The following is a 26,911-nucleotide window of genomic DNA, read 5'->3' as shown; positions in this document are numbered from 1 at the left end:
GCCAAGGTACGTAAAACTGTCAACGCCTCGATGGTGCTCTCACCAAGAGACACCGGCTCATTCATGGGCGAATTGACAGTCATGCATTTGGTCTTCGATAGACTGACCGTGAGGCCCCAGCGCGCCGCACACGAAATGAACAATTCCGTGCACCGATCAAAAATCGGCTTAGTGGTGGCATACACTGCAGCATCGTCCGCAAACTGGGACTCTGTGACGACATCACGTTGCAGGCGGGACTTGGCAGTGCGGTCTCCAATCAACTTTCGGCCAACTCGGTAGTGCAGCTCAACACCAGCGTCCGGGCACATGGAGCGCCAATCCCCAACGACTGCAGAGAAATACAAGTTAAACAAGACGGGTGCCAAAGTACAACCCTGACGCAGACCGTTGTTGACGTTAATGGCAGCAGTGACACCGCCCTCGATGCGGACCTTCACCTCCATCGACTCATGCAAGGACTTGATGATACTGAGCATCCTTGGGAAAACACCAAACTTCTGGAGCAAACACCACAGCGCTGGACGGGGGATCGAATCGTATGCCTTTTGCAAATCGACAAAGAGAGCATACAACGGTGAGTCATGTTCGTAAGATTTCTCAATCAATTGCCTGGCAACAAAGATCATGTCTGCACACCCTCTGCCCTTGCGAAAACCAGACTGTGACTCGGGAAGCATCTTCTCCGAGATTGTCTGCAGCCGGTTCTGAAGAATCCGCGCAAACAACTTCCCAACAACATCCAAAAGGCTGATACCCCTCCAGTTATCACAAACTTTCAAGTTGCCTTTCTTAGGTATTGGAACAACGATGGCATCCCGCCACTCAGCGACAACCGATGCCTCATCCCACACCAAATGCATGAGCTGAACCAGACGATCATGGAGCTCCTCACCACCCAAGATAATCATTTCGGGAAGGATACCTGATTCCCCACCGGACTTTCCAACCTTCATGGAGCGCATCGCCGCAAGCATCTCTGCCTTCGTCGGGGGATCATCCAGCTCGGTCTGCAGTGGCTCATCCGGGATAGCTGTCAAGACAGCTGGATCGTACTGGCTCTCGACATTCAAGACGCCGCCAAAGTGCCTGAAAAACCGATCCCGGATACCATCGGAGTCCGTCAGGAGTACACCATCCTCATGCAGCACTGATGTTTCACGCTTGGGCTGTCGACCTACGTGGAGGGTCTGCAACTTCCGGATGCAACGCCACTGAGATCCACCGCCAATCTCAGACCTCTCCGCCTCCTGCGATACAGACTCAATCCACTTTTCCTTGGTCTCCCGAACAGCCCGCGCCACAGCTCGCTGCTTCTGGCGGAAGCTCCTCATCGCTGATCGCGTGCCCCTCTAATTCTGCAGCATCTCGTTGTTGGCTTGGTTCTTGGCATCGATCAATGGCTGCAGTACATCAGTATTCTTTAGGAACCAGTCCGGCTGGATCCTCTTCCTTTCCCCAAGGACTTGCTCAGAAACCTCACACACACAATCCCGCAACGTCGACCACTCCTCATTGGCGCCTGACTGCCGGGGCCGTTGCTGTAGGCCGGTGGACATACTATCTCGAAACTTCTCACGAATAGCATCCCTTGTCAACACCTCCACAGCAGCCACGGCTTTTCGTCTTCCAGATGTAGGCGGGCGAGCTCGGCGCGGCTGAGCAGCACTGATACGAAGCTTGACATGATGCGAACCATGAAATGATCGGTGAAACAATTGGCACCGCGCATAACGGAAACATCCTGACAATGCCAATGCTGAGACTGCCGCATGAGCACCATGTCGATAAGATGTGGGAGCCTGGTGGCGGGGTGAGTCCATGTACCACGCCGATGGTGAGGCTTTCGATACCACGTGTTCATAATGGACAGCTGGTTTGTAGCACACCACATCAACAGCCGTTCTCCTGCTGCATTACACTGTCCAAGGCCATACCTGCCACGAACATCAGACCACATATCACCAGAAGCAGGCTGAACACCCACACGCGCGTTGAAATCTCCCAGAACAATTTGAATGTCATCACGTGGTACTCCGTCCAGTGTAGTCTGCATGTCCGCGTAAAATTTATTTTTCGTTGGCAAACTGGCCTTACTAGTGGGAGAGTAACAATTGACACACACACACACACCTTGGTAACACTGCCATCAAAAGTAATGGTTACGTGTCCCCTGTGCAGGGGTCGACAGCACTGAGTTCAGCATTGGATCCAGAAACGCCGCTCTACTTCCTGGACAGGAAAATAGCACAGCTATGCAGGTCGAAACCACGGGATGACTTGCAGCAGCGACCGCAGCCGATACAACGCGCTCTGCAGCAGGGCAGGGCAACCCGCTGTTTCCGGACCGAGTCTGCCCATGCCACAGCCGAGGCCGACGCCACTTCAGCAGCCGAGTTGGAGAGACACTATGCGAAGCTAGCCCGCCAGCACTCAAAAACCATCTCCCGCACGCATTACATAGTCGGCTGCCGGACTGCTCAGATATTGGTTTCCTCCTCTCGGCCAGGCACTTGTGGCGATTCTTGTATTTCTGGTGGGCGAAAGTACGCTGGCAGACATCGCAGAGCACAGAAGTGTCACACTGAGCCGATCGCGGTACTGGTTGAGCGGAATACGCACTGCGCCATTTCCCACGCTCCTGGACGAGGTCGTACCATTCCGCGTGGTCGATGTTCATTGTGGAGAGGTCAGCTCTGACAGTCTCGCCACCGTTTCCGAGGACCGCAAGCCGGCCTCGGCGGAAGGAGCGTACCGAACAGGAACTGGCGCGGAGTTCTATCGCCGTCCATCCTGGCTAGATGGCCTAACCACTCCAGACGGCGGCGAAGAACACGTGTGGTAATATCCACCGGATCTCGACGATTCCAGGCCTCCAGAATGGTCTTCCTGTTGATGTGGAAGTCCCAGGTGTCTCTTCTACCGAGGGCTAAGATTGTGGAAATGCAGCGAAGATGGAAGGCGGACAGCGCCGCAAGCTCGCACACACACACTTGTCGCTCACTGCCGAAACTGGTCACGTGGGTCTCCCCGGGACAGGTGAGAGAGACCCAAAAGGAATCTTGGAAAGATGACTAAATTGGCTATTGAACCGCCCAACGGCCGACACCCCTGAAATCCCCAAAACTCTGGGTAGACTTGAAAATGATCCCACTTATGGGCTCGCCACACCTCAGTAAGTGGGTGAGGACAAGGTGCAGAAAAAGGATTGACGGCATCAGGGTATCCGTCCCGGGATCCAACTGCAGTTACCCCTGCCCCCAGTGAAGGTAATACTTGCTACTAGTGTGGGTGGCTAAATCAGAGTGGATCTGATACCAGCTTCACTAGCACCATGATTACACAAGAGTTAATCTAGCCAGAAGTAGTCCATGGTTAACAGGTATGTATACTTCAAATACAAAGTATATGAACCCTGAAACCAACAAAGGTGGTAGGTACAACATTACACCTTCAAGCAGCCGAGCCCGTTGGCAACAGACCCAACACTATCCGGCATAAGTGTACTCACCAACCGAACTAGCTGGCACCACACACACACACACACACACACACACACACACACACACACACACAAACACACACACACACACACAGCACATACCCAAAGGGAACTATCTACTAAAAGCCATATGAACACAAAATGTCCTGACAGAAGCAAGAAGCAGCGAAACCAGGGCATCAAGTTGGGCAAGGGCAGCAAAAGCAAACAGGGCAGCACAGTCTTGCAGTTCCTGTGACAACATTCAGTTCCGTAGGGACCGGAATCGAGTGCGCGACTAAAAAATAAGAGCAGAAATATTGGCAACAGATACAAACGAAAAGCACGAAACGGGAAGGACAAAATGCAAACTGCTATCAGCATATTTTATGTGTTTTCATGATGCCAATTCAGAAATCGACAGTGATCGCTATAACTCTAGCTGAAAATGATTTGCAAGCGCAGGCACGCACACACACACACACACACACACACACACACCATGTGCCACCCTGGCCACACACACACACACACACACACACACACACACACACACACACAGAAGGTTCACATGGACTTAGCTTTCCATGAGACGCTGTATCCGTGACTCAAGATTCTGGCAATTGGTCTGGATGCTCTCCATGTTAACACGAAGGCTTTCTTTGAGGTCTGACAAGACTTTAGACTGTGATTCCAACCGACCATTGATTTGCTGCTGGCCAATGTCGACGTCACGTAGTGTGTTGCCAAAGTGTGTCGCCTGCTCATGGAGCAATTTCAAAGACTTGAGGCGGCTAAGCAGATCGGGCACCGCAACAGCAACGGAGTCCCATCGATTGACCATGTCATATAATTCTGCCACTTTGGTCTTTTTGGCCTCGTCTTCCGCTGATTTGCTCTGCTGCAGCTGCTTTAAGTTGTGCAGCAACGTAGCAAGACGTCCATTCACAGCTTCAGCGTAGCCAGGCTCCAGCAGCGCCATTTTGGACTGCAGAACAGACATAGCCGACAGCAGGTCACCATTGGCACCGGCGACTCCGCTGGTAATTGTTGTCAGCGATCGGCTATCCTTACCCAGTAGCTTTTCCAACTGCGCAAGCCGCTGCTCCAGCTCACTTGCCTTCGACAAGCCAGAGAACGCTGTCTGGGCAGGCTGATAGTAGACATTGTACGAAATGCCGTCTGCGGCGGCATCTTTCTGCGTTGTGTCTACTGCTGCACTAGCTGCACCGGCCGTGCGGTCAGAGAAGGCTTCCACTTGTGACAGCAGCTTCTTCGAGAGGTCTGCCTGGAGTGCTGGTCCCGGGCGCTGGCTCACGCTGCTTAGAGTGTCTGACTGGAGATTGAGCAAGTGCGACTGTAACACTGCAACTTGTTGAGAGAATTCCACATGCGATGGTCCACCAGCAGTAGCTGATGCTCCCTCACTTGTCTCGCTCCCCTTCATGTCTTTCACTTCAGCAGCCAACTCTTGTAACTCACGCTGCAGTCGCTCATACTTCTGCAATGGTGTTTCAGGCTTTTCAAGTTCACGCAAGCTGCAGAAATCACCCGCCTCATACCCTGTACGTCTATGGCTTCCAAGGCTGTCAGAAAAGTCTGCTCCATGAGGATCTAGGTACTTGTCTTTGAACATGCCGAAGGATTTTTGTGTGTTGATTGTCAGAGTCTCGACAAACTCACTCCCAACATCAGTCTGCGCTGGCACGTTCATTGGTGCAACATCCGATGATTCATACACATCAGGCTGGGTATCAATGCCTGGAAGGTCAGCATATTTGCTGTCGACCGCCATAGCTCGATCCGCTGAGAAACCGAGTGAATACTAATAATAATCAAAAATTGAATAGGGTATAGCAGCAGCAGAGTTTATCGTATCCAATTATTTGTTTGGCAGCAAGAATGGATACTTCTACCACCCAGTGCGCGATGACTGACATGCACTTTGAAAACACAACTAGATAATTTACTGGCACGGTGTGACCAAACGCAAACAGCAAAGATTTCGGCACCAGTGCCAGTGCAGTGGCAGCAAAGCTCTAGCTCTCGCGATCTCGTCTCGATCTCACCAAATTTTTCTTGCCGAATTCTTTTGACTTTGACGCTTTGCGCCAGGGAGTCGTAAAATACCGGTATTTTACGACTCCCTGGGTTGAGCCTTTTGCATGCATTTAATATGTATGCTATCAAGAGTGCATTACTGTACAAGCAGAAATATTCGTCTGGAATTTAATTTCGTCTTTTTCGTCCCAGGAGCTTTTGGACTAAATTAAATGTAGGACGAATATCGATTTGTCCAGCTTTTCTATACACTCTTATGATCCATGGACGAAATTTTCAACCGGGCGAACTCCTTTTCTTTGGAGTTGGACGAAATTATTGACCGACGAAATTTTCTGCCTCTACAGTATGTACACGAGCTTGGGGGCGTTCGTTTTTTACCTACGTGTTTGGGTAGAAGTCTTCTTTCGGTAGATGAGTTCGTTTTTTCTACCCCAAACGGTAGATTCTACTTTCCTCTATAGAAATCAGGGAGTCGTAAAATACCATGTATTTTACGACTCCCTGATAGAAATACTGGTACACCTCAAACCAAACAATGAAACAGCCTATCACAGCGGAAACGTAAACACCCCCTGGATTTTTTTGTGGAGTAACATGCATGGGATGCACGATGAAATAGTACAGAGTACACTCATCCACAAAAAGGAGGGGAGTTATGAAGAAAAAAATCACTCCCAAAGGCTGTACTATTTTGTTGGTTGACAGCATGTAACAAGGTGGAGGACATCGTGTTCGGAAACAGTGACCTTGGCAGAAGTTGGAAAAAAGAGTTTAAAAGAAGAACGAGAAGAACAATTCAGAACAGACACGCACGTTTATGAGTATCAAGAAGACATCCAGGAGCGAACAAAGACTACAAGACTGACAGTACGAGAAGTCTAAGACAACTCCCATGCCTGAGTAGAGACGGGGTCAGAACCGGGTCTAGCACCCGGCATACGGTTCAGATGGTCGCAACCAACCGGGGCTATACCAACCGTGGATGCCGTTGTTGAACGGTCACTGTTTCCGTGTGAACACCGTGTTCTCCACCTTGTTACATGCTGTCAACCAACAACATGTTTGAACAAACTTGCAAGGTTTATCTAATATTTTGAAGTAACATGATAAGAGCGCCCCTACTTCCGCCACTCATCGGGTAGGTCCAGGTGGGCGCTCTGGCGGGATTTTACGGTACTAGTGTTTCATGGCCCTGTACAGATAGTACTTCTCACCAATCATACCACTGTAGCGCTGTGCACATTCTCTCAGTGTCACATGCAGTGCGGTACCAACCTGTCACGTGCCGTAGTGAGTGCCTCTACCACAGCTTCTCATCAATGTTCATTAGTGTGTTGCTTTTCCTTTTGATTACGATAAGCCAACCTCTGCTGACGCCCAACCTGTAGACTACTTACCACAGAGCTGTCAGCTATTGTCTCTGTTGCCGGTCCTCTGTTCTGCTGTTCCGCTTTGTTGCTCCGATTCACCATTTGTATTAGCTTCGATAATTTGATACGTTACTCTTTGCTGAGTTTAGCACAGCTAACTGCTCACTCTCTGCTCGTTGCTGCCTGCTCGACCCTTCCAGGCTTCGCTCGCATAGATTTCAGCTAGTATGAGTTCGCTGACTTGGCCAGATATTGATGGGGCTTTCTTTGAGATTCTCTTTACTTGTCTTTAGCTTCTTGAATAGACTTTGTTTATAGGAGTTCCGCTACCACTTAAGCGGACTTGTCCGCGCCGGTTTGGCCTTTGACTTTGTAGTTTCCTACTTTTCCTTTGTTCTTTTACTATCGGACCTGAGGGTTCCGCCACCCGGACTTCTCTCTGTGCTTTGGTTTCGAGGTACGCCTCAGTGGAACTACCAAGAGGCGCACATATACTTTGTGCAAACGGGCTTGGGATAACTAACACGTAGGGACAATCAGCCAGCCACGACACTAGTATTGGAGACTATTCATTTATTGATTCTGGCAAGATTGATCGCCTGCCATGTGTGTCATACCAATGATACTTTTCGGCTGTACATACCTGGAATAACACTCCAGCTAAGGTACCAATCATGATTAATGAAGTAAGAAGAAGTGAGCAACAACTTGCCACTAAGTTACGAGTTATGACTAACAGTCCACCAAAGTAACGAGATATATATTATACAGTCAGATAGTGCAACAACCGAGGCACCGAACTGACAGGGATATTGGTGGACTGTTAGTCATAACTCGTCACTTATTGGTCCCTTCAAGAGTCTTCTTACTTCACTACTATTGGCTCAACATCCGTAAAACGGTGAGCAGTACCATTCGGCTGTTGAATAATACAACAAACTAACTGTCATCCATGTGCTATAGCCGACCAATGCTACCCTCTGTAGCCATTACTCACACCAATAATTTCAAACAACGAAGGGGTCACGGGTAAAACATTTCCTTCTGACAGCTGTTTCGCCAGCAAGGTGCAACACTTCTCAGTGATACACCTTGCCCAGTTTCTTGCGCCCATAATATACCGTATAAATTACTACTAGTAATTTTGCCATGTCAATTACAATATCCAGTATTACCTTCTTTGATAGGTGAACAGCTGTCAGAAGGAAATGTTTCAACCCGTAACCCCTTCGTTGTTTGAAATTATTGGTGTGAGTAGTGGCTACCGAGGGTAGCAATGGTCGGCTATAGAGCGCATGGATGAGAAGGAGAGTTAGTTTGTTGTATGACATTCGAGTTGATTAAAGGGGAAGCTAAACCTAAGTCATGGCATCCTTATAAACTCATAACAACCATTCTATAATAATTACTATTTGAATCTTTTAATAACTATCTGGAAACTCAACCTCGTACATTATAATTATCTCGCCACCCATTGACCATGATGCTATATGAAGAGACAATAATGATGACGTTTTCCCCAATGACAACAATTTTATGACGCTCCATGTTACTCTATGTTACTGAAGTACTAACTTTGGTCATTGGTTTGTAGAGGCCCATTCTCTAGGAGATATCTACATCTGCTCTGTTTCAATGTCCAGCATAAGCGAACGTGTGGATCAAGCATAACTGCTTGGTTGACGCTGCCGCGGAAATGCGTATAATAATAATATAATAAACCTAAAATCAAATTTTCACCAGTTGTAATATTCGGTTTGCCGAGTCGAATGGTCTTGGTCCGAGGAAGCTGAGACGCTCCTTTCCTCCTTTATTCCCAATCGAACTCGCGCACTTCCACCGAAACTGGGTGACTGCGCCCTACTAGATGGGGATTTGTATGCAAAATGTCACTAAAAGCGCCATTTCGTTTTTATAAAAGCATCGATGGCCGCGATATGGTGTAGTCTTTTGGACGCTGAGTCGACTGGTTTTGGTCCGAAAAGGCTGCGATGCAGTATTCTGGCCTTATTCACAATCGAACATGGTTGAACAAGCGGTCACGTGCTACTGCGTACACCAGTCACCGCGCCAGCAGGCGACAACTTTCACACCAATGTTCCACTTGAGTTCAACTCGAGTGACAGGAATGCACCCAAACAGGCTCTAAGTTGTACCCTGCAGGCACGGTGACCAGGTGACTGGTGTACGCATGAGCACGTGACCGCTTGTTCAACCATGTTCGATTGGGAATAAGGCCCGAACGCTGCATCGCAGCCTTTTTCGGACCAAAACCAGTCGACTCAGCCTCCAAAAGACTAGAACATATGGGCCAATCTTCATGCCTGGACAGCCCGGCCGACACCAAGCAGCCCAACAGGAAGGTCAGTTTGCATGAGCAGGCTGTGCCGGTCAGTTCAGTATCCGTGAAATCTGTGTCTAAGGTCCGAGCCATAGTGCAACTGTGCGTGACCATAAGAGATTTTGACCTACATTGTGTTGTGGGTTCATGTTTGGATAATTAGAATGTCCGGATAATTAGACCTTTTTTCTTGGCATTTTGAGGTTCGAATTATCAGGATTCCACCTGCCTTAGTACCACCAAAGAAATTCGTGACAAATACAGATCATGTGTACGAAATTCCACAGGCCTCGTGAAGTGAGGTCGGATATCTTTACTGATAACTGTTGGGCTTGCTGACAAAAGAATGCACCTTTATCTCGAAGTCCCTAAGTCAGGACAACTGAGTGCGAGGAAATGAAGTACGGTACACATACTGCTTGCATAGAAGCAGTTGATTTCAGAGTCTGTGTCTCAGCCATCATGCTGTTAAGCCACTAGTCCAGGCCCACATACAATGTAGGCTAGATAAGCATCTGCTGGCATCACTGGACTAAAATGCATTTCTGGCGAGGAAACCTGCACGTGGCACCCCCGCCACCCACGCGGACATGCTTTTACCTAATAATAATATATAAACCTGCACGTGGCACCCCGCTAGGCTTTCCCCAGATCGGCCGGCCGAAAAATTCACCGAAAACGAGACTTATCGAAAAAATCACTAAGCCGTTCGCCGATTTTGGAGGGTTCCTTTGAGAATCGCCGAAAATCTACCAAATGTTGCACAGTGCCTTTACGAACGAATGAAGTTGCTGCAAGCATGACCGCTCGAGCTCTCTACTTCAGTACTTGTAGTGCGTTGAGGTCATGTGACTCGTGTCCTTTGACCTCCTCTCAAACAAACATTAGCCATTAGGAAGATCGTTACTAGTAAAATCCCTAAATCGGCTGGCCGAAAACGAGACATCGAAATATCGCTAAAGCTTTTCGCCGACTTTGGAGGGTTTCTTTGAGAATCGCCAAAAATCTACCAAATCTTCCAGAATCTCACCAATTTTGAAGCCAATATGCCAACAATTCTTTTAGCCGATTTTCCAATAATATAATCATTCCAATTTTGCAGCAGATTTTCAAACAATCAGCTGATTTTGCAGCCGAATCTGATGTATTTTTGAGCTTAGCGAAAAGCCGAATAGGCGAAAATAACGGGCCGATTTGGGGAAAGCCTAACCCCCGCCACCTACGCGGACATGCTTGAAAACAGAAAATAATATAAACCTGCACGTGGCAATCTATAGTAAGTCTACAAATGTTTGGCACGTTTAAATTTCGGCCTCCCAGGGCTAAAACACATTTCGGGCGCATTAACAAATTTCAGCCTACACTGCTGCTGCCTGTATACACTGTCACACCGAACCTTGTCAAACAAAATTTCAGCCGCAAGAAATGTTAGGCCAAAAACGCCCTGGCCGAAAATAGCCGGAAATAAAAATGTAGAAAAGAAAAAAGGACATATGGAAACGAGTTAAGAGTAACTCTCCACCACTGTAACTAGATACTATACACAGTCAGAATGTGCAACAACTAGGCACAAAACTGACAGAGTAGTGAGACATTCGACGTCCTGACACCTAGCTTCAACACATCTCCGTAGCGCTAACCAGCAGCTGCTTCAAATTGTACAGTCTGTATCGGCTATAGCGTACCCTTTTGATTTCCGTGATTTTATCACTGTAACCGATGCATCACTATATGCGATACGATCGATTTTTTTCGATCGACACATGAAAGGCAAGGAAATACTTCCAGCATGGCGTTTTGACAAAATGAGCATGCTGCATAGATGACAGTGCCCGCATTTCCATAAAAAAATCCTGTTATGTACATGTACATGTATCACTACAAAAATAAGCAACGTGAAGAAAGTTAAAAAATACTTCGAAGTAGGGCCTTTGATATTATTGCTACTTGTATTTTAAAGTTATCACTATAGCCGATAATAATAATAATAGTGTGTTATGCATGTTTTGATTCTTTGTTGCAATCATAATATCCGATATATCATTACATCCGATAATATTGGTTATAGTGATATTTGTACTGGATAAAATACGTTTTGCTTTTGATATTTCGTACCAATATCACTGTAGCCGATATATTCTTATATCCGGTCACTCTATAGCCGATACAGACTGTAGTTAGACCGCTTTGTCAAGTATCCTACTGGTCTCGTCATCGTCCAGTAACAATCGACCTTCTTTGTTCCGTTGGGACTGTAGCTTGTGCTCATTTTCGTTGCGCTTACCTTCCCCTCTTTGGTCTCTCCATAACCTTGAACCTTCCGAGTTGGAATGCTGTCGGTTAGCGCTACGGAGATGTGTTGAAGCTAGGTGTCAGGACGTCGAATGTCTCACTACTCTGTCAGTTTTGTGCCTAGTTGCTGCACTTTCTGACTGCATATAGTATCTAGTTACAGTGGTGGAGAGTTACTCTTAACTTGTTTCCCTTTTTCTTTTCTACATTTATTGTTGGCTCAATACCTGAGTTTCGAAATAAAAATGTACCGAATATTTGTTGCCTTTAATACAGCACTTTGCGGATGCGGAAAACTTACTTGGCCTCCAGCCGAGTCTCACGCGAACCGTGATTTTTAATATTTGTTGTATTTTTACAGTTCTCCATTATGCTAATAGCTTCAGCAGTAGACTATAAACTCCAGCAGCATCATGCCGGGATGGCTGGTGGACTACTGGCACTACAGATAAGGGACCCTATTATTTCTAGTGCAGGATCGGCTCCCGGAATGAATACCAATACGTCAAATTCATCAACACATAAACCAAGACTGAGCTTGGACCTCAGGACTCCGTGTACTCAGGTTAGTGACCAGTGCAAGAGTTAGCAGCTGAGCCCACGGAACGAACAATCCAGCGTGACCCACTCCCTCCCCCAACACGAAAATCCTTTCGCAATCCACGTTTCGCACAATGCATGCAAGATATACGTATGCACATTCTTCAAATCTGCTTTGAGATTTTCGGCAAGAACTTCCACCCACCCACCCCCCCCCCCCCACCCCCCCCCCCCTACCCGTTTTGTTAGTTTCGTTAGTGTACTTCGAAGTACTTGAAGTAGAATAACCGTGGACATGTACCATGCATGACCAACCCACCTTCTGACGTGCGGACAGGCTCATTCATGCCGATACCGACCCTGTAGGCACGAGAAGAAATACACCAGTCACTGTTGATCTGAACACTGGAACTGTGGAAGACATTTTAACAGCACAGTCAGGCAGTCAGGCAGTCAGGCAGTCAGGCAGTTGCATAACTACATCTACATGTACATACAGATAACAACAAGAGTCCATAACCTCAAGAGTGTGCAACTCTGTACATGGGGATCCGCGCGGCAGAGTTCCAACATCACGTCAAAAATGACGTCTGTTGCGTTTGTACTACTCCCTGATTCCAAGCACCGCATAATGCGGAGTTTTATCCTCTGTGCCTCAGCAGCATGATGTTGGAATTCCGCCGCGCAGTGGGCCTACAGCAGGCAGACCCCAGTTGCACACTTTGGGTTACGCGACTCTTGATAACAAGTAGCAACGCTCAATCGTGCACGAGAAAAGCGCTGTTTTCCCCCAGTTGTCGTTTTTCGTTGTAGTTGAAAGTATGCAATCAAATGGTCACAACAAAGAAGTTTGGGTCCATATTCGTGAGTTGTTGTTATACACCGCGCCAAGATCGTTATTCACAAGGTTACCTGTAGTCTATCACAACGACATACCATGTACATGTACATGTACATGTAGACACCACAGTTTTCCACATTTTCGGCAAGCCACTAGTCGATAGAAAATCATCTCCCGCAGTGTCACCTTTTAGTGGGACATGCTAGCTTTGGATACATCCATGATACATGTACTGATCAGCAATGAAGTACTTAGTGCACACTGGAGTGCATAACGAGGTCATACATGTACAGTGGAACCTGTCTAAGACGACCGCTCATGGGACCTTCAAAACGTGGTCTCTGTTACCAGGTGGTCTCCTTATCCAGGGTCATTTGACTGGAAATAGCATCACTTGGTCCCGGTTTCAGCGGTCTTCTAGGACAGGTGGTCGCCTTATCCGAGTGGTCGCCTTGACAGGCTTTACTGTATATTCCCGAGTCGAGTGCCGGATGCCCCATATGTATAATAATGTGCATGTACACTGCATGTACACTGCATATGTACCCGCGGTACATGTACAGCTGCTCAATGATATCCAGCCGCGTCACTCAAGTACGCGCCGTGCGCTGCGCAGCCATAGACCTGCGAACACTGGGCTGCGAAATGGTGCAAGGCGCAAACTTGAGTCACACGACTGGATTTCATTGAGCAGGACTGTACATCACATGCACACATACATGTACATGTAGACTGAAAGAAAAAAATGATAAAATCCTGAATTTCAAACCAAAGGCAAAGGCTCCAATGATTACAGGCAACAGCCACCGTGCTTGACTGGAACAGCACAGCCTCAAGTCGAGAGAAGGAATAGTTTTAGGCAACGTTTATTTTACAAATGTTCGGCTTCAAGTTCAAGGTGCCGTCACTAACAGTGGCAGGGACAGGATATCCGCACAAACCTGGGGCCCCCGGAACAGTTACCCAGTTCCGTACCAAAGATCCATTACTAGCACTAGTAGTACTCCCAACAAGAATAATAGTATTAATACTCTTAGCTGCTCTGGCCGGTGAATGGGGGGTACTTTGGGGTAAAAGCGTCGCTTGATTGACAAGTGTTGAATGACTTGCGGCTTTCAGGCAGCTGTTGGAATGTTTGGTTCATGTCCCTGGATCGACTGACTGTAGATCTACAAGACCAGTGTAGAAGATCATCTGCGACACCGGTGCCCTGGCCTGAGCGAGCTAGCCTAGATTAGAGAAAAAAGGCTACCGACCGTCGACGTCGCAGTCTACTCACCGGATCGCGGATCACCGTCCTTATCGGCAATGGCTCAGGACGAAGTTAGGTTGAAGAGAGCATTCATTGAATGCACTCGTCTTACTGGCCTGGCTCAGTACGGCTGCGACTGGTGTGGCCCGAGCTTGCGTAAAATACACGCAGAAGGACTGCACATCACCAGTTCAGAAAGAATCCTGGTAAGGTGACGGTTAGCTGGTTAGAGCGCTAAACTGCTTGCCCAGTATCTCTCCGGCTATATCCCCTCCTCAGTCACACGACTAGTGGTGGTATAATTATACTTATCGAAACCGGTGGGTACTGACGCGGATCAGCTCCACCGACAAAGTTCCAAGTTTCGTGTCCAGATGACATGCCGGCAGCTGATCATCTCAGTGGACCAATGCAAGGACAGGTAACTGGTTTGTGTTGATAATTTATTTCTAGCAAGCCCTGTGCCGAAAGTAAAGTGTTACATTCTGCTGCTGAAACTGTGAAATACACACAGTCACACAGGCAGTTTGTTGGTTGTTTACTTGCGCGAGTAGTTACTTAGTGCACGTGGTAGACTCGGTATAGAACACTCAAGTCAAGTGAGGTCTCCGGCCGGGAGCAGAGGAGGCGCTAGCATCCGGTATCGCTTGACCGCGGCCAAGTCATCTCCGTGGACTGATTGTAGACCTATTACAAGTATTAGTACTGCATGTCCGTCCATATTACCGGCGGTATTACCGGTATCACAGTATCACTATCAGTCGCTACTATACTGCACTGAGTCTGTGAGTGTGAGTGTGGGTGTGAGTGGTACATGGTGCGATTGGTGGTGACAGCGACCGAGTAACCTGGTAACGCGCCTGTGACTGTGTGTGATCCTGGACATAGTCATTGACATGGTGTCATTGTGCACCGGTGCGTAGATCTACCACATGCACATAGTCATAGTCATTCCTCCATAGATCTACGGACCATAGCCATAGCCATAAAGCCATAGCCATAGCCATAGCCATAGCCATATGCTCCAACACCTTTGCTTGGTCCAGCTCCCTAGTCCCTTTCTGGGCCAGGTTAAAGACGACTGTGCTCAACATCCTTTAGACGTTTAGTAGTATACTGTATAGGCGTTACCTCCTGTTTCTTGGTCACCAGTTCTGGCAGTTACATGACTGTACAGAGTACAGTGTACTGATAGAGATCAACATCATGATTCATGGCATCTACCGGTAGTTGATCGATCTCCTCTCACTACGGTCTCAGACAGATTAGTGCATGACTGTACTGTAGTGAGAACCATGAAGACTTACAAGTGTGTAGAACTACAGTCGACCTACCCTTATAACGATATTTGCGTCAGACCAAGAAATATTGTTATAATATAAGGGTAATATTGTTATACGGGTAACTGGTTCACTTCATACACTGTATAACTAGGCCTCGACCAAATATGATTAAAAAAAAGAGCACATTATGCTCGTCGCATATCAGGGAAAACGTCCATAATATGCCAAATGCTTAACAAGATATGCCAAAATATGCCAAAATATGCTCGACATAAGCAGAAAGTGTAGATCATTTCAGTAAAATTACAACCTTGGAATATTCATTGGCTTCACGGCTATCATGCTATGGTGCAAATCAAAAACATATGCGGAATAGTATGGCTGGGGTGTGTCCCCAGCAACCGTAGCGATAGTGTTCATCCATGGGGAAATGTAGCAAACGCCTCAACCATTCCAAATTCATCCATAAAAGGCATTTCTGAAAGCATTTTGTCCATAGTATGAATGTTTTGTCCTCATTTCCTTCAGAATATTTGAATTATATGCTGCCTTCATTCCAATATTCCCTTTGTCGCTCAATATGCCATATATGAACTGTCTCACAAAATATGCGGAAATATGCACAAGCATATTTGGTCGAGGCCTATGTATAACACATACGTCGTAATGCATGGATTTTGTTCATTTTTTAGTTTTTACACTCTTCATAGCATAAAAACCTGACATACATGCACAATATGTACACAGCAAGGTGCCCATTGGTACCCTCATTGCATTTTGTCATTTCCCAGCGACTTATCAAGTGAAGCTTGCCGTTCCTGGATAATGGGCTCTACCCTCCTAGATATTGTTATAAAATGGAAAATGTCGATTGGTCAGCCCATTTTTTATCGTTATAGGGGTAATATCGCTATAGCAATATTGTTATAGAGGTAAGGCATTGTATACAAAGGCAATGGAGTGATTTGGTTTGACAGAAAAATATCGATATAAGGCGGGTAATATCGTTATAGAGGTTATCGTTATAAGGGTAGGTTGACTGTACATGTAGTAGTCTTACTCTGCCCCATGCAGTCAAGACAATCCGATGATTGCCATGCAGTCAAGACAATCCGATGATTGCCATGCAGTCAAGACAATCCGATGATTGCCATGCAGTCAAGACAATCCGATGATTGCCATGCAGTTAAGACAATCCGATGATTGTTGATACTGTCTACAGACAGTACACCATTCATGCTGTCATTGGCACTCTGTCTGTCCAGGTCTGTCTGTCCTGCTGGCTAGACCTACAGTCATTGCTATGCATGAATGTATATCAGTAGAAGTAACAGGCGCATAGCACCACCGTTGGAGGTGGTCCGGCCGGAGGGATGGGGGGGGGGGGGGGTCCGGGAGTCTCCCCCGTGACAATTTTGAAAGTTGGGTGCAAAATCCTGCATTCTGGGCACTTTTGGCATTGTGCTAAAAACAAGTGATCCGGCCAAAGCCTGACCGGCCGCACCGGCTGCTACACCTGGCCTGAGTAACTAGTTATGCGAATGATTCTCTCAGGGGGTAGCGTATGGGCACTCAGTATACACATTACAGCGGCGCGAGTCAGCGGTTTCAGTGGCTTATGGGCGCTAAGTATACACATTACAGCGCGAGTTAGCGGTTTCAGTGGCTTATGGGCGCTTTATCAGGAGTACATAACCCCCCAGGGGATTGACCACTTGCTGTTCTGCAGAACAGTCGCAGTGGTGACTGGTATGTAACACGACAGGCCCGGCTAGCCACCAGATACTGTATTTCACTCTGGTCAGAATGGATCCAATTTTACCCGAATGTTATGTCGAATGTTATGGACTTTCGATGTCATACTTTCAAGCCCTATTGCCTCCTCATCTGCTTTTGGAAATTGAAACGATTGGATCATGGAAACCGCCATAACAAAACCCTCAGTGAACTGGCAACTAAAAACCTCTGACTGGGTGCAATACATATAATTATTATCATTTCACAGGGCCACCGCAAAGCAATACACTTTGTGATATTGGTGGGCGGCACATTGCCACCAGTAGCCGGAGGCTCATTCTGACATCAAATATCATGGAACAGGCAACATGTCTAATACATTTCTGTGTCTGCGTCTTTTTTTTGTGTTCTTCTTTCTCGAACTAGGACTCACCAATCCCGATCACCCAGTCGTCATTGCGTAAACACTGAAGCGGTAATTCAAAAGCAAAACAACAGACTGCAGCATGAGTTCAGGCCCCGGCACACCCTGGGACGACCCTGAAGTCAATGAGATCCTGAAGGAGGTCGCGCTGCACGTAGACGATGGACTGCTGCGACGCAAGTGCCGCAAGTTCATCACGACGGAGCAGGACAAGAGCCTGAGGAGCATGGCGAACCCCGTCCATCGCAACGAGCATCTGCTGTCAATGTTGGAAGCCGGTGGCGCCCGATCGTTTCAGGCGCTACTCGAAGTGCTCGGAAGCCATGAGATGCCAGTGGGGCAGGAGAGATTCTACAAGAAACTACAGGAGCATTCCATGAAATTCATCGATGTTGAAAATTATGGTAAGGGCACTCTAATTGCGTATACGTATGCGTGCACTGTTGATCAGGTTTTGTATCATGGAGGCATGCATGTATTCTTTGGTAGCGTAACACAGATCTTTCAATGGACAACCTTAGCAAAAAACGTTACTTTGTACCGGTATCACTGGAAGGAAACTTGAAAAATACCGAGATTTGGGTTCGACCTTTAGCAAGATGCATGCTATTTTTAGTACGCTGTTGCCATGAGAATAGCTTATATTTAGTGCGGTACAACCATTTATGGCTCCATATACGCGATACACGGTGAAATGGGTACCCACTACGCAATATTTGGCCAAAAAACGTAAAGGTTATTGCAGCGATAAATCAGCCCCCATAACGGTTTTACGCTGTGTCGATGATCAAGGTACGAGTACCGTGAAAAATAGCGTTATCGTTGCTTGCTAAGGGTGTTTATTGTTCCAGACTAAACCCGAAGGTCTCTTATCCGGGCCCCTTGGAACCGGGCACTGCCCGTATCCCAGATCTGCCTGTAGGTCAAGAAAACTTATTTACTTTAGATCATAAATGCTGAGCTTTCAGCAGCCATCTGTGCGTGATTGTTGCTTTGCCAAGGAGATTCTAAGGGAAGTTTATTGATGTTTTTTTCTGTGCACTGTTGCATTATGCCCCTGTTGGTCTGCAGATCAGGAAGTTCACCGGCTTGTGTACATTGGGTCGTCTGCACCATCCAGTGGACACACTGGAGCTGAGGTTGATTCGAACACGCTTCACCTGCTGGAGATACGCTACTTGTTTGTGCTGACCGGTTCTGGTCTCATCGAGGCCACGCCAACTCAGAACAGTGGTGGCAGCGCTATGAAAGACAGCACTTCAAGGGCCCCTTCACCAGACCAGGCAAGTAGCAGCAGCAGCAGCAGCAGTACTTCAGGTAGAGCATCGGTGGTCGGACAGTCGAGGAGCGGCGCTCCTGAGTCCGCAGCGCGCCGCAGGCACAAGTACAAATCCATACAGGAACAAGAAGAGCTATACGTCAAGCAACGCCTGAACTGTCGCATTGTGCTGCTTACGGGAAACATGGATGCCCTGCTCAATGACTTGTCACGGCAAGGAATTGCCACACCGACGAACATGGCACAGCTGACAAGCATACGACAGTCCGGTATCTACTGCCTAACACCATGCAGTAAGGAGAAGCAGAAGCCAATCTACATGGTTGTCTGTCTGCTATCCGTTGACAATTGTCAATGTCATCAGCAGCTACTGCGGCTTGCCTTACAAATGTCGCGGCACATTGTCATTTACTTTGGACAAGAGAGCCTGCTGAGTGGTCACGCATTTAAGCCAAATGCAACGCTTTCAAATGGACAAGCAGAGCATGAGCGCGATGACGAATTCACCGTTAGGTGCAAAAGCAGGAAAAAGCTATTTCTCGCAGAGGAGGTCAACACCATCCAGCTGCTTGCATCTGTACTCACCGAGTTTCCCATCAACAATAGCATTGAGATATGCCATCATCCTGTGCGTCTCCACTGTGTCCTCAACATTGCCATGGTGGTCTTCAAGAGTGGTGTTCTGGAGCGCTGTCACGACTTCTGCAAGGAGCAGTTCAAGGGCAATCTCTTCTCAAAGCTCCTGTCAACACACGGGCAAGCGAGCTGGCACGTCGAGTCACCTCCATTGGTGCACCTGATAGGCATCTGGCAGAGTGAAGTCTTCGATTTGGGAAGGGCTCACCACTTCACTGTTGACACCACCGACGAGACAGCGTCGTCATTGACGATGAGCGGCGGCGGCAGTAACAGTAACAGTGGTCGTAAAGGCACTTCGGACCCGGGATCAGCGTTGCCGGCATCGGCGCAGGCTCCCCCCTCGCACACGGTGGACCCCCATATAAATCCAATGTGGCTTCACGCAATGTGTGGCTTGATTGTGACTGGTGTGATGCAGTGCCGTTCAGTGGTGGACGCACGCACATGCTCGCAACCCAGGAAGCGTCCGTTTGAAGACACGAAAATCGAAAAGTCCAACAGCGTCAAGGGCTCAGAAGTTTACGGCCAGCAGTCGAGAGGCGCACTTGCAGAGATCAAGGAAGAAGTCCAGCTTGGACTGCTGGAGCGAGTGCTACATGCCTGGAAGGGGCCTGTCCATGTCACGGCTATTCTAGCCAATGGCGAGAGCAGTGATGTGCAACGCTTCTTGAGGGAGTTTTCGGGAGCACCTGTAATAGCAGACTTACACAATGATGGCATCACCGGTTTATTTGCCGTGTGGCAGTTTGCCCACGGAACTGGCATATTGCACGTCTTCCTGCTGTTCAACTTCTCCATGGCGAAAGCTGTGGATAAGCCTGCAATGGCGACACTGGTGTTTGCAGCTGTGGCGCTGTCGAACACATGCCTACTACTAGAGGATGAGCAGAATGCATGGCATGAGAACCTGCACCGTGTCTGCAGAATCCTGAGACTGGCCGTGCCCGAGAAGTCACTCCCGCCGCACAGCGGCAAGCGACGGATGGAGGAGGAGATACTCTCCGGCACGTTGCTCGTCACTGGAGATGCAAACAAGAGCAACGACATGAGTATGTACAACAGGGATGCCGACGACCTGGTCCAGCACTTCTTCAGTGATGTGGTGCCTGTGCACAGTCAGCGGCTTGCCTCAGAAGCAATCAAACTGCTCTCCTTTCCGAAACGATTTTGTGCTCCGGTGTACAAGGAGAGCCACAAGCTGGTGACGTGCATTCAGCTAGTAGCCCGGGCCATCAAGCTAAAGAAGGTGAACTCTCTGGATTTTGAATTGTTCCTGGAGGAGGAGTACCGGCAGTTTCTGCAACGGCTGAATCGTGTAGCACGCTCTGGTCACACGGGCATGGGTACTGACGATGACGATGATGATGAGATGCACATCAAGGCCATCTATGAGGCTCTGACCAAGAACATTACCAAGTTCATCACCAGCATCAGAAACAACAGCAGCGGAAGCAGTGGCAGCGGTAGCAGCCTTGCCGGCGCAGATGATGGCATAGTGGACGGAGCAGAGCCTGTACTATTCTATGTGAGGATAAGCAGGAAGTATTCTGATGTGGTGACTGGAAAGAGTAGCGATCGCAGTGCCAGCCCGGCCAAGATTGACTCTGGTGATGCAGACGCAGACACAAGTCAACCCTGTGATGGAGAGGTATTGGTCATTGAACCGGCGGAGGAACAAATTCAGTACCAGCGGAGGCTCGCAACAACGGCTATCGACTCAACGAGATTGGAGTATACAGCTACCATTGAAAAGGGACAGCAACTGACTGAGCTAACTGATTTCTTTCAGGAAGTGTTCAAGAAAGTGAATGAGGAGCATAGGGCGCGACTGGAGCGAAGGAAGATGGCTGTGTCCAAATGGGTGGATCTGAAGATGGGAGACGGCACAGTGAGAGATTCAACCGCTCTGCAGAGGCAAATGAAATTCTATAAGAGCAGTCTGGAAGCGTCATTTCAAGAAGGGCTGTGTGAGAAACCATGCCGACACAAGTGCCACTTCAAGTGCTTGCTGCCGAAAACAACCGTTGACTTCCAAAGTCACCAGAAGCACGAGTGCTTTACATGCAAGCAGCGAGATGGCCATGCCGAGAATGCCTGCGACCAGACGTGCACGCACCATCAGTGCAGTTCTCCGTGTGATAAACCACACGGCCATGCGTTCCTGGCACTCTCCATGGGAGTCACCATTGACAGTGCCAATTCCATCATCAAGGATCACCTATGTCCAGATCATCTGTGCAAGCATCCGTGCGACTTGCATGCTGACACGACCTGCATGGAGGAGTCTGGCCATGATGGAAGGCAGCACCTCTGCCTGAATGAACACAGCTGCTCTGAGTTCTGTCAGCAGCCAGGTGTTTGTGATGACTCTACGGAAACTCCCGATGGCAGCCAATATGAACGCGTCGAAGCCACGGCAAACGGCTGGCGCAAGAAGTGTGGGCTGTCCATCGCAGTTGGTCGAAAAGAACACGATGGTGCCCACGCATGTGGAACTAGCGCGCACAAGTGTGGCAAGCCATGTCCTGTGTGTGGTCACTGCTGCCGGAAAGAGGTTGGTCACAATGATTCATGCGACACAGAGCACAGCGTGGTGGAGAATGGATTCGCCGATTGGGAGAAGGTTCTGCTTAGGAATCAATCCGGCACAGTGTCAGTAGCTGATCTCTTCCGCCAAAACAACAGTGCAGCTACACCAGGAAGTAATCTCGGTGCTCGCACAGCTGTCACCTCTTGTTTTGACATCTGCAAGTTGGCTGGCCCCAAACATCGGCATTATGATGAACATGATGAGCCAGTTGCTCACTCAGTCTTCTGGGAGAATTCCAACTTTCGAGATCAAAGTTCCCCAGAGGACATTGAGAATTTTGATGGCTGTCTGGAAAGATGCCCGTGCTGTAAGGAGAGCTACTGTGAGGAGTACTTCCAGGGTCATCCAACGCCTACAGCTGATCACAATGTAGATGTGGCCGATGACAGTGCGGTGTTTACATTTATCAGCCAAAGCGGCCATCGGTTCAAATGCAGCAGGACACCGTGCTGTGGTGAGCCATGCCTGCATAAAGTGAAGCCGGACGCCTCGTGGCGCAGCCAAGGCAAGGCGATATTTGTAGCAATTAAGTGCAACAAGGAATGCAAAAGGCCACGGTGCCATACGTCTGAAGCTGGCAGTCCCTGTGACTGTGGCCAGGTGCACGTCTGTGACAAAGAATGTGCCAGTGCCGGCTGCAATAAACCCTGCGAGGAGGAGTATGGAACGGCTCACAAGCCTCATAGCTGCGGCGAACTGAAGTGTAGTGCAACTTGCGTGTACCAAGGAGATAAAAGCCATCTCGATAGCGGCAGCCACAGTCGTAGTGCCAAGAAGAAATGCGACAAGCCGTGTAAGTTGAGTCATTTCCATCATGGCCAGAAATGCTTCTGTGGAGAACACATGTGCAGAAAAAGATGCACAATCCGTCCTGAAGGCCGTTGTCCACTAGCTAAGCAGGGTGGTGGTGCTATTGATGGTGATGATGAAGATGTGTACTGTAAAACGCTATTGACATCCATGGAGGATGAGCACAAGGGGAACTGTACGTTCACATGTGGTGAGGAAAGGGAAGATCACCTTTGCCCCAAAGAATGCGTGAACGCACGGAAAAGAAAGACATCAGTTTGCAAGACACACTGCTCTAAGCTACTATCCCAGCATGCAGACAGGACTCATATTTGTGATGGATGTCTGGAGCAGAGGAAACCAGTTGATGGCAACCAGCAACACCCGCCAATGGACACAAGCATGTTGCCACGTCCCTGTGGACAATTGCAATCCACTATGGGCACCATGCAGGAGAACAGTGAGAGCTCCGCTGTGGAAGCGAACACTAGCATCGATCGGATGGAAATGCAGTCGGGTGATATCGCCACACAGCAAGCATATGACAAAACGCTGACTGCTGTGGAGTCAATCGACCAAGAGCAATCAGCGCGGCTCGACAAAGAATATGATGGTGCAAGCGAGCGGGCACATCCAACCCCGGCATCGGAAACGGGAAGTTCTGAACATGACCTGTCGGATCGTGAACAGGGCTCTGCTATGACGGAAGGTGAGCATGAGCGGTATCAGCCAGGGAGACCAGCACCAGCACAGAAAGACACCACCGGGGACGAACAACCAGCATCGGACAGTTGCCAGCCTAGGGAGGAGAAAGACGCCGCTCAAAATTCCAGCGAGCAGAGTGACATCCAGAGTCACGAGCAAGACGGACACTCTAGCCATGAACCCGTCGCCTGCAGTGAACAGGCATTCTACGACCAAGGCGAAGAAGGGATAGGAGAAGACCCGACACACCAGGTTAGTTATTAGGAAGGCACCTTTTAAAAAGTGCCACGGAACCGTATGGTTATGGCTGGATCATGTTCATGATGAGACGAAATCACAAGAAGTATAAAAACAGGCGGCATTTCCGTTGTTGAAAGCATGTCCGAATACGTACTTCCTCAGAATGCAAAAAAAACTCCATGGCTTTTTATTTACATTCAAAGAAGTCGCTGTGCCATAAACATTTGTTCCAGTGGAGCAAAAAACACTTCAAAACTGGATGGAAATACTTTTGAGTCTCGCTCGGAGTCACCATAGCTCCAGTAGGCTCCGGGCTCAGGGCTGGGGAGTCCCTGCACTATGACGGAGGATGCACTCATGGATCCATGTTTGTATTGTATATTCCAAGGAAATTGAACAAAAAGTAGCTCTGGATTTCTCTTTTAGTAACTTAGTGTTTTACCTGTTACAGACCAAATGTACATGTCTATGTCCGGGCCGTGTTGCTGTAATTGTCTGCCTTGCCCAGATGCCATCAGATGGAAGTGGCAGTGAAGCAGATGACAGGCAGCACTTGCTTGGTTAAAGCAAAATCAAGGTAAGATGCTGTGCATCTTGTGTGTGTGTGTGTGTGTGTGTGTGTGTGTGTGTGTGTGTGTGTGTGTGTGTGTGTGTGTGTGTGTGTGTGTGTGTGCGTGTGTGGTGGGGGGGGGGGGGGGTATGGGGTATGTGTGAGTGTGCCAGCTAGTTTGGATGGTGGGTGCCCTCACACCAGATACTGGCTGGGGTCTATTGCCATTAGGCTCGGCTGCTTGAAGGTGTGTTGTTGTACAGTCCACCTTTGTTGCCGTCAGGCAGGCGCGAATGAATGATGTCATGGTGGTGAACTAGCGGTACCGCTTATGGGTACTACTTATACAGCGTGAGTCAGCGGAATCACTTATGGATACTATGTATACACCAGGAGTCGCTAATGAGTCGCTAGTGCATCGCTATGCCACGACGTTGCCAAAGCATCTCAACTGATGGTGTCATCGCATAACCTCTATACTTTGTATTAAACGTATATGGTATTGACCAATGGGCTACTTCTGGCTAGATTTTCAGTTCGCTCTGATTAAGCCAACCACACTACATTTTTAGTATCAAATATTACTGTCACTTGGGCCAGAGGAAAATGCGTTGCTGCCTTCAATTCTTTTCTGCTCCTTATCCTTGGCCTCTTACTGTTGTGTGGTAAGCCCATACATGTAGGTGAGACTATTTCTAAGTCTACCAAGAGTCTGAGGATTTCAGGTGTGTGAGCCGTTGGGTGGTTCTGTAGCTACTAGAGTCATTATTCTTCCCAATGATCCCTTACGAATCTCTCACCATTCTTCTGGGGAGACCCACATGACCCACATGGCCGGTTTCTGGCGAGCAAGTGCAAGTCCATGTGTATGTGTGTGTGTGTGTGTGTGTGTGTGTGTGTGTGTGTGTATGTTGTGTAATCAATGGTGCTAGTGACGCTTATATCAGATCCACTCTGATTTAGCCACCCACACTAGTAGCAAGTATTACCTTCACTGGGGGCAGGGGTAACTGCAGTTGGATCCCGGGACGGATACCCTGATGCCGTCAATCCTTTTTCTGCACCTTGTCCTCACCCACTTACTGAGGTGTGGTGAGCCCATAAGTGGGATCATTTTCAAGTCCACCCAGAGTTTTGGGGATCTCAGGGGGTGTCGGCCGTTGGGCGGTTCAATAGCCAATTGAGTCATCTTTCCAAGATTCCTTTTGAGTCTCTTTCCCCTCTCCGGGGGAGACCCACGTGACCAGTTATGGCAGTGAGCAACAAGTACAAGTGTGTGTGCATGCGTGTGTGCATGCATGCGTGCGTGTGTGCGTGTGCCAGCTAGTTTGGTTGGTGGGTAGTGGCTTGGTCTGCTGCCATCAAGTTCTGCTGCTTGAGGTTGTGCTATTTTATAATCCACTTTTCAGTTGGTTCAGGGCCCAACTACTACTTGCATGTAGACCTATTTGAAGTATGCACAGTATCACTGAATTAAAAATGCACCTATTGGGCAACGGGATACTTCTGGCTAGATGAAGTTGTGTGTAATAAATGATGCTACAGGCACATCGCAGCGACTTTGGAGGTGGGGCGGCCATGGAAGGGGGGGGGGTCCGGGGCCCTCCCCCGGGAAAAATTTCAAAAATTGAAGCCAATTGCAAGCATTTGGTGCCATTTCAGTGTAGTGCAATGAAAGACTTTTTTGATTCTGCAATAAACCATGATCCGGGACAAGGATTCTTCATTATCTGCCACGTTTGGGCTGAGCTGCAATCTTCGCGTCTACAAGGAAGATTATAGTTGCAGTGTGCTCCAAAAAAAAAAAAACGGCCGAAAAAGTGGGGCGGCCTCAGCCGGCTGTGACGGCCTTGTGCTAGTGTAGACCTACCGACTTCAATTCGCCTGTGTTAGGGAGATCTCCCTCCAGGTCACAGTGGGCTGCCATTAAGGAGGCGACCTCCCAACTTGTCAAGTAGGGGGGGGGGGGGGAGGGAGGATGGGCATGCTATGTAAGCATGTTGACCATGCATATCATAGAAAGAGTGCCGCCAGCAGTCACACTACCATGTGCACCTCTGTACTATATGTATGGTTAGCATGCTTGCCTCAAAGTCTGTCCTGAAAAGGGACGTGTGCAATTCTTTTCGGGAGATAGGGACATGCTTCAAAAGCAACCATAAAACCGTGAGATCTCCCACCTGATACGGGGAGATTTGACAGCTCAGCCAGTGCATGCTGTTCGTGTGCACTGTGAACTTCCTGTGTACCAGTGTCCACTGCAGCGGATTTCAAGTCCACTACACCCTACAGTGCTAGTTTGCCCGTCAGTTGGATTCACGCCGCAGTGGCTCAGGGACGCAGTGCTATCACGTTATGTCCAATCATACAACGTCATGGTATGCAGAGCCGGAGACTTCTATTTGCAAGATTTTGGTGTAACACTATTGCTTCCTATGTGTTACGCTACAGTGTGTGTGTGCGTGCGTGCGTGCGTGCGTGCGTGCGTGCGTGC

General features: G+C 48.4%; 2 protein-coding genes and 1 long non-coding RNA gene across 3 annotated transcripts in view; 1 reads left to right on the top strand and 2 right to left on the bottom strand.

Annotated features, from left to right (window-relative positions):
- LOC135827801 (uncharacterized) overlaps window positions 1-14,335 on the bottom strand; it is a 19,957-nt gene extending 5,622 nt beyond the window's left edge. The window contains exons 1-2 of the long non-coding RNA XR_010555554.1: window positions 14,209-14,335; window positions 12,408-12,448 (exon numbers count right to left, since the gene is read on the bottom strand). This is a non-coding gene — a long non-coding RNA (uncharacterized LOC135827801). The remainder of the gene's footprint in view (window positions 1-12,407; window positions 12,449-14,208) is intronic.
- Window positions 3,618-5,544, bottom strand: LOC135827771 (dynactin subunit 2-like). Its single transcript, XM_065340217.1, has one exon. It carries the CDS (start codon window positions 5,274-5,276, stop codon window positions 4,059-4,061), a length of 1,218 nt encoding a protein of 405 aa, XP_065196289.1. The 5' UTR covers window positions 5,277-5,544; the 3' UTR covers window positions 3,618-4,058.
- Window positions 14,229-26,911, top strand: LOC135827787 (uncharacterized). The gene is made up of 5 exons (XM_065340218.1): window positions 14,229-14,602; window positions 17,628-18,029; window positions 18,697-23,879; window positions 24,376-24,444; window positions 26,670-26,911. Exons 2-4 carry the CDS (start codon window positions 17,708-17,710, stop codon window positions 24,430-24,432), a joined length of 5,562 nt encoding a protein of 1,853 aa, XP_065196290.1. The 5' UTR covers window positions 14,229-14,602; window positions 17,628-17,707; the 3' UTR covers window positions 24,433-24,444; window positions 26,670-26,911.

Source organism: Sycon ciliatum, chromosome 1 (genome assembly GCF_964019385.1).
Source record: "Sycon ciliatum chromosome 1, ocSycCili1.1, whole genome shotgun sequence".
Classification (NCBI taxonomy): Eukaryota; Metazoa; Porifera; class Calcarea; order Leucosolenida; family Sycettidae; genus Sycon; species Sycon ciliatum.
The sequence above is the reverse complement of the archived record's forward strand: the minus strand, read 5'-3'. Positions and strand labels throughout refer to the sequence as shown.

Excerpts from the sequence above, each read along its gene's own strand:
- LOC135827771 (XM_065340217.1), bottom strand. The coding sequence starts at position 5,276 with ATGGCGGTCGACAGCAAATATGCTGACCTTCCAGGCATTGATACCCAG.
- LOC135827787 (XM_065340218.1), top strand. The coding sequence starts at position 17,708 with ATGAGTTCAGGCCCCGGCACACCCTGGGACGACCCTGAAGTCAATGAG. Across the intron at positions 18,030-18,696 it reads CATCGATGTTGAAAATTATG|ATCAGGAAGTTCACCGGCTT; the intron begins GTAAGGGCACTC and ends GTTGGTCTGCAG. Across the intron at positions 23,880-24,375 it reads GAGAAGACCCGACACACCAG|ATGCCATCAGATGGAAGTGG; the intron begins GTTAGTTATTAG and ends TGCCTTGCCCAG.